The 12335-nt window shown below is 37.5% G+C and overlaps 1 protein-coding gene across 3 annotated transcripts in view; it reads left to right on the top strand.

Moving 5' to 3' along the window:
- Positions 1-12335, top strand: part of AXDND1 (axonemal dynein light chain domain containing 1) — an 88328-nt gene that overhangs the window by 58573 nt on the left and 17420 nt on the right. For all 3 annotated transcript variants that reach the window (XM_049634046.1, XM_049634048.1, XM_049634047.1), the window contains 6 exons: positions 424-658; positions 3828-4029; positions 4832-4925; positions 7836-8035; positions 8870-8966; positions 10811-10921. In XM_049634046.1, coding sequence (XP_049490003.1) covers positions 424-658; positions 3828-4029; positions 4832-4925; positions 7836-8035; positions 8870-8966; positions 10811-10921 — 939 coding nt within the window. The remainder of the gene's footprint in view (positions 1-423; positions 659-3827; positions 4030-4831; positions 4926-7835; positions 8036-8869; positions 8967-10810; positions 10922-12335) is intronic.

A 12335-nucleotide genomic window follows, 5' to 3' on the forward strand; every position in this document is an offset into this window, starting at 1 on the left:
TATAGGCTTTGGACTTGGGGTTAGACAAATAGAACACAACAGATACATTCTAGCAACTTTCCCAGTCTAATGGGGATCACGTAAACAGGTCTATTATATCCTCACCAAAGCACATAGTAATTAAACATGCTCAGCTCCCTGGTCCTTCTTTGCCTGTCATTCGTTTTTACTCAAATAGGACTTAATATAATTATTTTCATTTTGGTAAGCTATGGGTTATCTTATGGGGTGTTATAATTAATTTAAATTCACTTAATTTTGAAAATGAAGCTATGTCATATGAAAAAATGGTATGAACAGATAATAATAGGATATATAACTCCAAAATAATTGGTAGATACTGGGAATTAAAGATATGGGTAGACTTTGATGAAATCATTAGGGAATAATAGTCTAATTTCCTTACCCTCTCTCATTCTCTAGATGCTGAATGAAGATAAAGAAAAGTTTACTGGAGATTTTCTGGTGTCGAAATATGATTCTCTCAAGATTATTAAACATTTACAGGAAAACTGGACAGATACTGGGTTTGGGATATTTGGTCGCCATAAAAGTATGGAGGGGGAGCTGCCACCAGAGCAACAGCACATGAAGGAAATTGTGAAAACCATTGGAAGACTCTACAAAGAATTTGAAATAAGAATAAATGGGGATAATGGTAAGGAAAAAACAATGATACAATGCTTGACATTATGACATTATAAAGCATTTTGATAGTAATTATTATTTGTATTACAATTACTATTTAAAATCTAAATAATAGTGATTATATTTATAATACAACTAATATTTAAAATCAAAATAATACATACACATGGTTTTAAAAATTAAGCAAAAGAAAGCACTGAGCACTGCTTTATTGAGATGTAATTCATATGCAATGCAATTCCCTGTTTAAAGTATACAGTTCAGTGATTTTTACTACATTCACAGATGTGAGCCACCATTACCACAGTCAATTATAGAATATTTTTCTCAAAAGAAACCCTGTACCCTTTAGATCTCGCTCTTTTGTCCTCCCATCCCTGATTTTCTGTCTCTGTGGATTTCTCTATTCTGGACTTTCGTGTGAATGGGATCATATAGTACGTGATGTTGTGTAACTGACTTCTTTCATTTAGCGTAATGTTTTAAAGGTTTACCTGTGTTTTAGCATGTGTCAGTACTCTATTCATTTTTATAATGAATACATTCCATTGTATGTGTATATCACATTTTGTATATCATTTATATATAGTTTCTTTTTTTAATGTTTATTTTTGAGAGAGAGAGAGAAAGAGAGCGTACACACAAGTGGGGGAGGAGCAGACAGAGGGGGACAGGGGATCTGAAGCAAGCTCTGCATTGATAGCAGAGATCCTGATGTGGGGGCTTGAACTCACAAACCACAAGATCATGACCTGAGCTGAAGTTGGACACTTAACCAACTGAGCCACCCAGGTGCCCCTTGTGTATCATTTCATACATTGATGGACATTTGGGTTGTTTCTACTTTTTGGCTATTATGAATAATGCTGATAAAAATTTTTGTTTACACATTTCTGTGTGGAAATAGTTTTCATTTCTCTTAGGTATATATCTAGGAGTAAAGTTGTTGGTCAACTAGTAACTCTATCTTTAAGTTTTTGAGAACTGTCACACTGTTTTCAAAGACGCTGGATCGTTTTATATGTCCATCCCCAGTATATGAGGGTTCTGGTTTCTCCGCATCCTTGCCATCGTTATCTGACTTTTTGATTCTAGCCATACTAGTGAATGTGTAATAGTATCTCATTGTGGTTTTGAGTTATGTTTTTCTGATGATTACTGACGTTGGTATTTTTTTTTTAATTTTTTTTTTAACATTTATTTATTTTTTTGAGACAGAGAGAGACAGAGCATGAACGGGGGAGGGGCAGAGAGAGAGGGAGACACAGAATTGGAAGCAGGCTCCAGGCTCTGAGCCATCAGCCCAGAGCCTGACGTGGGGCTCGAACTCACGGAGTGCGAGATCGTGACCTGAGCTGAAGTCGGACGCTTTAACCGACTGAGCCACCCAGGCGCCCCTGACGTTGGTATTTTTTAAGGCTTATTAACCATTTATGTTTCTTCTTTGGACAACTGTCTGTTCAGACAGATCCTTTGTCCATGTTTTAATTGGGTTATTTATTTTTCTGTTATTGAGTTGTAAGAGTTCTTTATAGGTACAAAAGCTTTTTAAGATATATGAATTGTATTTTCTATGATTCTATGGGATGTTTTTTTCATTTTTTTGATGGTGTCCTTTGCAGTGCAAAAATTTTAAATTTTGATGAAGTTCAATTTATCTTTTTTTCTTTTTTTTTTTTGTTTGTGCTTCCAGTGCCATGTCTGTGAATCCTCTTCCAAATTTAAAGTCATGAAGTTTATCCTTATGTATTCTAAGAGTTTTACGGTTTTTGCTCTTATGTTATGGTATTTGACCATTTCGAGTAATTTTTGCATATTGTGTGAAGTAAAGGTCTAACTTCATTCTCTTGCATGTGAATATCTAATTATCCCACTACCATTTTTTAGAAATGTATTTCCCACATTTAAAGGCCTTGATACCCTTGTCAAAAATTAGTTGATGGTAGTGGTTTATTTCTGGACTCCTAATTCTTTTCCATTGATGTATATGTCTGTCATTGTGTCAGTATCAAACTATCTTAATTACTCTTGCTTTGTAGTAAGTTTTAAAATTGATAAGTGTGAGGAGTCCTACTTTATGTGTTTTATGATTGTTTTGGCCATTTTGAGTCACTTCCAATTTCATCTGAATTTTAGAAACAGCTTATTAATTTCTATAAGGAGAGGATATGCTTGGATTCTGATAGGGATTTTATTACATCTATGGATCCGTTTGGGCAGGTTTGACATTTTAACAATGTGAAATCTTCCAATCCATGAACATGGGATGTTTTTCCAATTATTTGGATCTTTAGTTTCTTTTAACAGTGTTTTCTACAATTCTGAGAATGTTTTGCACTTCCTCTTCTCCTCCCCCCCCTCCTCCTCCTCCTCCTCTTCTTTCTCCTCTTCCTCCTCCTCCTTCTTCTTCTTCTTCTTCTTCTTCTTCTTCTTTCTTCTTTCTTCTTTCTTCTTTCTTCTTTTTTAGGAGTGGTCAAAAGAACAGATATTAACTTATTTATTTTATGTTTTTGTTTTGTTTTCAGGAATAGAATTTAGTGCTTCATCACTTACATATAACACCCAGTGCTCATCGCAACAAGTGTTTTCCTCAATGCTTCTCATCCCTTTAGCCCTTCCTCCCCCTCCACCCAACACCCCACTAGCAACCTTCAGTTTGTTCTCTGTATTTAAGAGTCTCTTATGGTTTGTCTCCCTCTCTGTTTTTTTTTTTTTTTTTTAATGTTCATTTATTTTTGAGACAGAGAGAGACAGAGCGTGAACGGGGGAGGGTCAGAGAGAGAGGGAGACACAGAATCCGAAGCAGGCTCCAGGCTCTGAGCTGTCAGCACGGAGCCCGATGCGGGGCTCGAACTCACAGACTGTGAGATCATGACCTGAGCCGAAGTCGGACGCTCAACCGACTGAGCCACCCAGGCGCCCCTCCCTCTCTGTTTTTTATATTATTTTTGCTTACCTTCCCTTATGTTCATCTGTTTTGTATCTTAAATTCCATATATGAGTGAAATAATAAAAGATTTATCTTTTTCTGAGTGGCTTATTTCACTTAGCCTAATACATTCTAGTTCCATCCGTTATATTACAATATAATTTATTATTTATTGGCATTTTATAATTTAGTATTAAAATGGCAGACTTATGACTACTTTTAAAAGTTATTACTTTTCTCACTTTTCTAGGTATCTCTAAAATTCTTTCAAGTTTGATTAGTTCTCTTGAATTCTGTTCTTTCAAGATGGAAAGTGTCCTGGAGTTTCCTGAAATGTATCTTAAAGAATATGAGGAACTTAATGAAAAAATTAATGAAATAATATCTCAGTTGGATGCCTCATTAAACATTGTTGGTACCATCCCTCCGTATATAGACACGGATTCTGGCTCGTAAGTTCCCATAGCTTTCTACTGGACAGAAGGGAATCCCCACTTCTCCACTGCATTTTCCCAGTACCTAGCCTCAGCGACGGGCAAGGAGTGGGGGTGGGGGTCCGAGGAGAAACCTTGGATGTCCTTTTCCTTCCAGGAAAAAAGCCCTCAACTGGGAACTGGAAGATGAGGGAGCTCTGTGTCCATAACTCCAGCAGTCTGGAGTGGAGTGTCTGCCTCACTGAGCACCGAGGGGAAAGAGAGAGAAGAGTCTTGTTTCAAATACAGTAGACTCTCCTTGCCTTTCTTATTGAATTTTCACAGATTGTCTTGTCCACATGTTTCTGCGGTTGCTGTTCGTTCCAGAGGCTTTCAGTCGTTTGGTTTTGTTGTAGTTTTCAAACAGATTCACTAAGGAGTGGATCAGCTTTGCTCCTCACACTGTCATGTTGGAAACTGATCTCTTGAGAATTTTAAAATTCATTTTTCTCACTTTGTGATCTCACTGCCTAGAAGTGAATGTAAAGGGTAAGAGTGTGAGTTTCTACAGTAGAGAGTTAGCACTGAAGGTAAGATCTACATTATCCCAAGAGCATCATGTCAGTTGCTACCTGCATGGGGTTAGGAAGGCGATGACAAGGAGTAAGCCATTATACCAGGTGATTTAAGGTTTTGATTCACCTTTCCTGAATTCTCAAACAATTGGCAACACCTAAGTTTACTAGGTCCGGTGAAATAAAACCCTTTCTTTTAGCTGATAGTTTAACTTTTATACTCTATGTGAGTCACTTATCTTTATTTTGTTTGACTTTTCCTTCAGGGTGCTTCAAGCACAAATATTTAACATGATTCAACAATGGCTTTTGAAGATAGGCAATGAGATTAACAATGGTAACATTGAACTTCAGCACCAGGTATATACTTGTAGGGGTTTGTGAAATTATATTTTGCCTTGGCTAGGAGTTTTCTTAAAAGAAAAACTAGGTCATAACTATCCAATTGAAGCAGGAGGTTGGGAGGGCAAAATGGGAACTTATGTGATGTAATTACTCAAATGATTTGTATGGATATTTATTTTTAAATTTTATTTTACTTTATTTTTCTTCTTGAGAGAGTGTGCAGGGGAGAGAGAGAGACAGAAACAGAGAAAGAGATAGAGACAGAGAATCTTAAGCAGGTTCCATGCTGAGTGTGGATCCCACAACCCTGGGATCATGACCTGAGCTGAAGTCAAGAGTCCCAGTGCTTAACCAACTGAGCCACCCAGGCGCCCCTGATTCTAATTTTAAATTCAGCTATGAACCTAAGTTCAGCATGCCCTAGATTCTACCATTTAATCTCTACAATACAACTTTGAAATGAAGATAATAATGTTTCTGTTTGTTTATTAGGGATGGTTCAAGGATCAATTAATATTTTATGTAAGCAAAAATGAGTTATTTGAATGAGGGTGTAAATCCAGGCCATTGATATAGGAAAGAACAGTTAGGAATTTATTTACTTTGAGAAGCAGCAGGGGTATAGCTTGTGAATGTGGGGGGAAATATCTTTAACTTGTGAAATCACAAGTCAGGAAGAGTTGCCCTTTTCCTGGTGTGTTAATTAAGTTATAAAAACACATTCATCAACATTCCTTTAGGTCATTAACAACCTTTCCTTCCGAGGTGGGGAGCTTGGGTTTTAGTACCAGCTAGGCTCCCAAGGTTGATTTTTATTTGTCCATTTAACAACATTTATTAAGCACTTAATTCTCTGTCAAGTACTATGTGTGGTTTTGAGGGATAAAATGATGGCCCATGTCTTAAAGAGACGCATAGGCTAATTGAGGTGACAGATGTGCAAACAGTTCTAATAGACATGTGTACAGAACAGTATAGAAACGTGGGGAAAGGATCAAATTAAAGCCAGTGGAAGTTAAAAAGACTTCTCAGAGTAGGTCATGTGTAAGCCTAGAAGAATACTTAGGGACTCATCAAACAGAGAAAGGGGATAGGGCATTTGAAGGGTATGGCATGTTTGACTTTTGCATTTCATGATGTTTTCTGCATTTTATGTCTGGGACCGAGCCTCAGCAAACACCATAATGCAGAACTTCCAAAACTTGACTGGTTCCCACTGCTGCCTGTGCCTCAGTGTTCTCGCACTCCTAAACCAAAAGAAACCCCTCACAGTTCAGTTTATTAAGTAGATAGTTTCGAACAACTTACTAAATATTTGTGTCCTAATAACTTAGTAACTGTTTGGAAAAGCAATACGTGTTAAAATAGTTAAACAAGGAGGCCACTATACTGGGGTAGCTCTGGTCCCTTTGGTAGCCTCTATAAACAAACCAAAGCCAGAGTCAGTACTTGAATCTAAGAAAACAAAACCCAAGGACTGATCATAAACAGGCAACTAGATTTTCTTGAATATGAAAAAATGGAACTCAGGAACATCTGTCACAAGAGCCAAATAACTAAATTTTCCCAAATAAGGCAACATATGAGTTATAGTCAATTAAATAATTGCATTGCTTTGCTTCAGTGTCTTCTCTATAAAAATTTTTTCCTGGCCCCTGCCTGCAGAATGCCCCTGACCATTTTTTGGTTTTGACACGGCCTGATTCTAATTGCTTGCTCAAATAAGCTTTGCAAAATTTAATGTCTTAGTTTAACTTTTTAGATATACATATGTTGAAAGAAAAAGAAACCCTTTTATTCTCATTTAATCAACATTATTTACTAATACAATGTATGCACTTAACTACTGGACAACTTCTCTAACCTTGAAACCTGATGGGACGGTGCCTCCCTCATTTCTTGTTGAACCTCGATTTTCCCAAAGTACTTTTTTTTTTTTTTTAACCACACAACCACCAATAAAACCAGCTTTGCCAAGGAAAGATGTCATCAAAAGTGATAGAGTGCATCCAGTGTTGAAACTGTGAACTATGTCAAGTTCATGCTGTGCTGATAGGTGTCACACATCGCTGTTATTTCCCTCAAGAATTTAAAACCCCATGACATCCTTGAGAATTTACTTTAGAGCTCTGCAATGTCTTAGTGCACAATTGGGGAACTGCAGCTTTAATGGGTTAATACCCTTGACCAAACTAAAGAGGAAGAGGGTAGTGTAATGTAGTATAATGAGCGAAAGAAAACAAGGTTATCCTAGCTGAGTAGTGATGATTTGATTTCATTAAGAATGGTAGTGTTCATATGTGGATCTTGAGAAACTTAACAGAAGACCGTGGGGGAAGGAAGGGGACAAAAATAGTTACAAACACAGAGAGAGGGAGGCAAACCGTAAGAGACTCTTAAATACAGAGAACAAACAGGGTGGATGGGGGGTTCGGGGAGAATGGGTGATGGGCATTGAGGAGGGCACTTGTTGGGATGAGCACTGGGTGTTGTATGTAAGTGGTGAACCATGGGAATCTACCCCCAAAACCAAGAGCACACTTTACATACTGTATGTTAGCCAATTTGACAATAAATTCTGTTAAAAAAAAAAAAAAGAGAATGACAGTGTTGTTGGAGCACCTGGGTGACTCAGTCATTTGAACTTCCAGGAAACTTGATTTCCCCTCAGGTCATGATCTCAGGGTCATGAGATCGAGCGCCCTGTTTTGGTCTCTGTGCTGGGTGTGGAGGCTATTTCGGATTCTCTCTCTGTTCCTCTCCCTCTGTCCCTACCCCCCTCAAAAAAAAAAAAAAAAAAAAAAAAGAATGGTAGTGTTGTTGCAAGTTAGAAACAGGTATGCTTTCTATTTTTAAATTTGGTATGGTTTTTACTGTTTGATTTATTTAAAACGAGTCATTTATATTATAATCATGTTTTAACAGATGGATGAGTTGCATATATCTATGATCCAGTGGATGGTAAGCTTGCTGATTTTAATGGTGCCTGACTTTACTGACCAAGACACTCTCCCAAAGTTGGAAAAGGAAAGTGCTGAGAAACATGATGTAAGAGTTGCAAAGTTAGAGCTGGACGCAATCGCACTGGCCAGAAAGTTGTCGCAATACTCCAGCTATTTGAACAGGTGAAACTATCTGATTATTTTATTATTGTCCTTTTGAAGATTAAATGTGACATAAAGCAGAGGAGATAAGGGCGGTGAGGTAGCAGCAATCAGGGATTGTTTTCAAACCTTGAAAGAAATATTAGTTCAGTTTTTAAACCAGCTTCGACACTGCCCGGTTGAAATATGTGATTTTAGTGTTTTCCCATTGGCTTTAGAATTCTTTTGAACACAGTGTTACCATAGGCAAGTTGGGAAGTGTATACTTATACGGGAGAATTAGTAAAAATAAAACCAAATCAAACCAAAAAGGCCCACTTGTTTGCGTTAATAAGATACATCTTGCATGTTTGCACACACTGCGGGGGCGGGGGGGGGCATTTTTGAAGAAGCTTGTAATTCCCTATGTAATTCCATGCAAAACTGAATGTACACTTATATTCACTAAATCTATTTAGTTTCACCAAACACCAGCTGAAACGTCTCTTAAGAAAACCCAAATGAAAAAACCCCTATATCTGAAAAGCTAGAAGATTCTTATCAAATACAGATAAGGTCTGAAAAATTATAATTTTTTAACTAGGAAGCATAGGTTAGTACAATTGCTTCAAATTCAGGAAGTAGCTTTCATTTTCATTCAATGTTACCCATGGTCAAGAGTGAGAAGAATGAAGAGGAGGAACAGGACAAGGGTGAGAAACTTGAGAGACAGATTATTTTCCTTCGTGAGTCAATAGTTTAATTATTATGGTAAACTTCCATGGTATCTGAATTTAAAACACTTAGAAGAGGAACCAATAATAAATAGGTCATGCTGTGTGTGTGTGTGCTCTTATTTTATTTTATTTTTTCCAGTTGTTGCAAAGGGATGGTAACAGCTATGGCTCTGAATAAAGCAGGTCACTTAGAAAAAAATCCTACTAAGGATCTTCATGAACTGAATGAGATGAAGGTAACACTATCTTCCCCTTTTGTTTTGTTTGTTTGTTTTAGCAGACTTCTTAGGTTGACTTGTATTACAACAAACTACACGTATTTAAGGTGTACAGTCTGGTAATTTCTAAATTATGGATACACCCATACAATGATTATTATTTAAAAAAAAAGAAAATATCTAACACATTCAAAGTTTCCTTGTACCCCTTTGTAATCTCTCCTTCCAGCGTCATCCTGCCCCCATGCAAGGTCTGATCCATTTTCTAACACCAAAGATTATTTTTATTGTCTAGAATATATAAATAGACCCATTCAGAATGTGTACTTTTTTGATCTGACTTCGTTACTTGGCATAATTATTTTGAGAATCACACATATTGTTGCTTTTATTAAAATTGCATGCTTTTTAGTGCTGAGTAGTATTTCATTATATGGATATACACAATTTATCCATTCTCTGTTGATGGGCATTTGAATGCCAGTTTGGGTTATTACAAAGCTTTAATGCATATTCATGTATATATGCATCTCTTTCATTTCTCTTGAGCAGATATCTAGGAATGGAATGTCTAAGTCACATGGTATGTATGTGTTGAACGTTTTAAGAAACTGTCAAACTATCCTCCAATGTGGTTAAACCATTTTACACTCCCCGCCAGCAGTTTATGAATGTTCCTCATGGCCACTTCCTCACCAATACTCACCGTGGTCTGTCATCCATAGTGGATATTGTTCTAGACATTCTGTTGTGTTCTCTTGATCTGTTTGTTGACATTGTCACCATTATCAAGCGGTCTTGATTACTATGGTCATAGAAGAAGTTTTGAAATCCAGTAGTGTGTATCCTTCAAATTTGTTCTTCTTTTTCAAGATTGATCAAGCCGCCTGGATTAAAATCCAAGTGCTTTGCTTAACTATATATATGACCTTGAGCAAGATGATCAATTGCTCTGTCCTTCAGTTTCTACATCAAAAAAATGAGAAGAATAATGGTACCTATTTCTGTTCTCATCACAAGAAAAAAATTTGTAACTATGTATGGTGACAGATACTAACTAGGCTTATTGTGGTGATCATGTTGCAATATACGCAAATATTGACTCATCAGGTTGTTCACCTCAAACGAATACAATGTTATTTTTTGTGTGTGCATTTGTTTTGGGGTTAATCCATTTTTTAAAATTTTAATTTTTCAAATTAATTACGTTTTTAATTAAATTGCAGTTAACATTACAGTATTATACTAGTTTCAAGTATACAATATAGTGATTCAACAATTCCCTGCACCACAAGTGCCCTCCTTAATCCTCATCGCTTATTTCACCCATCCCCCCAGCCACTTCCACTCTGGTAGCCATCAGTTTGTTCCCAGTGTAATGTTATTTCAATTATACCTCATAAAAAATAATAGCACATATTACATACTGAATGAATTAATATTGCACATGCTTAGAACAGAGTCTGGCATATAATTAAAGCCAATTAAATGTGGGCTATTTCTATTGTTATTGCTATGCAATCACAGTTGACCTGGTCAGCTGCGAAACATTTATTGGGACCGACCGTTTGCCTGTAGTAAATGCAGCAGCCTTTCTGCATCTGGTTTTATGGCACAGCACAGCTCCTTGCCCCATTGCAACCCAGATCCCCAAATCCTGTTGATAAGAGATGGTATGATTTCAGGTCTGTGTTCATAGAGACTCATTTCTGCACAAATCTTTGAACTGAAGTGATAAAAAGTTAATTGAATGGAGTTGTATTTAGAGTTGTACTTAACAGCTCCTTGATAGAAGGAGTGAATAAATGAGTTGTTACAGTCTGATTTTTTCTGCTTAGTAATTATCTTTGATCTCTTCTCAGAGAGAATGTCATGAGTGGATCACCACATGTTCTCACCTCCTTTCTGGGCTTAAAGGCAGAATAATAAAGTTACTGACACCGGAAGAAAAGGAGTACCTGTTTGGAGAAGAGGTATTTGCCATGTGTTGGCATTGATCATTATTCAGCCTCGTCCTGTATTGCAATAGATAAGGTTTCAGTGACTTTTTCCTATCAGTGTTCTGAGTCCTCACTTATTTACCAGAAGAGAATGTGGTCCCTGACCAAGAGCATTAGTAGTTCTTCTCCCTTCTAAGGGAGAAAATCATCCACCTAAGTATCTCTCCTCACTTTCTTAGCGGATGATTTTGCTTCATCCTTCATAAAGGAAAGGATGGCTTTCAGAGGGGAGCTGCCTGTCACATCCTGAGGCAGGTCCTCAGACTGGTCTGCTTTTGTGTGCACACTTCCTCATCCCCTTCAGGCTCTGTCTTCCATTTAAGGTTATTTCTTCTCTTGAGCACCTAACCCAGCCCATTGGCCTCTCTCTTTTGTGTCTTAAAAAAATTTTTTTAAGTTTATTTTTTATTTTATTTTATTTTTTTTTAGACAGTTAAAAAAAATTTTTTTTAACGTTTTTTTAATTTACTTTTGAGACAGAGAGAGACAGAGCATGAACAGGGGAGGGTGAGAGAGAGAGAGAGAGGGAGACACAGAATCTGAAACAGGTTCCAGGCTCTGAGCTGTCAGCACAGAGTCCGATGCGGGGCTCGAACTCACAGAGTGAGAGATCATGACCTGAGCTGAAGTCGGACGCTTAACTGACTGAGCCACCCAGGCGCCCCTAAGTTTATTTATTTTTGAGAGAGAGAGATAGAGAGCATGTAGGCAAGTGCCGGAGGGGCAGCGAGAGGGGAGTACAGAGGATCTGAAGCAGGCTCTGTGCTGACAGCAGAGAGCCCAGTGCGGGGCTCCAACTCACGAACTTTGAGATCATAACCTGAGCCGAAGTCAGACACTCAACGGATGGAGCCACCCAGGCGCCCTGTGGGACTTGCGTTTTATATTGAAACACCAAAGAAACACCACCTTTCTAAATTATACACCTTTTACGAATGCTTATTTTTCTTTGCTGCCCAATTCTTGGCCAGAATTATTTTGAATTAGCCACTGAATGATTTCAGAAAATTAAGTAACACAGACGTGATCTTGGCTACGCAACAGATCTATGCAAAAATTAAATTCAAGAGCTCTGCACAATCATAGGGAACAGAAAGGATTTTAAAGGTGATTGAATTCAGCCTAACATCAGATGTGTGAAACTTTGCATTACCACCCATCCTTGATCTATGCCTATATTTGAGCATCTGCAGTGGCAGAGACCTACTTTCAGAATTAGCCATGTGTTTTGGTGAGCACTCACTAGTAGAATGTTATTCTTTCTATTGAACTAGATGAAATACATTTCCTTGTAACTTTTTCTACTCACTGGCCCTGTTCAGTCTTTGGGTTGATGTGAACAAGGTGGATTTGTCTTCCACATTATACTGTTTCTAATATTCCATGT

The sequence above is a fragment of the Panthera uncia genome, chromosome F1 (genome assembly GCF_023721935.1).
Source record: "Panthera uncia isolate 11264 chromosome F1, Puncia_PCG_1.0, whole genome shotgun sequence".
In the NCBI taxonomy this organism is placed as follows: domain Eukaryota; kingdom Metazoa; phylum Chordata; class Mammalia; order Carnivora; family Felidae; genus Panthera; species Panthera uncia.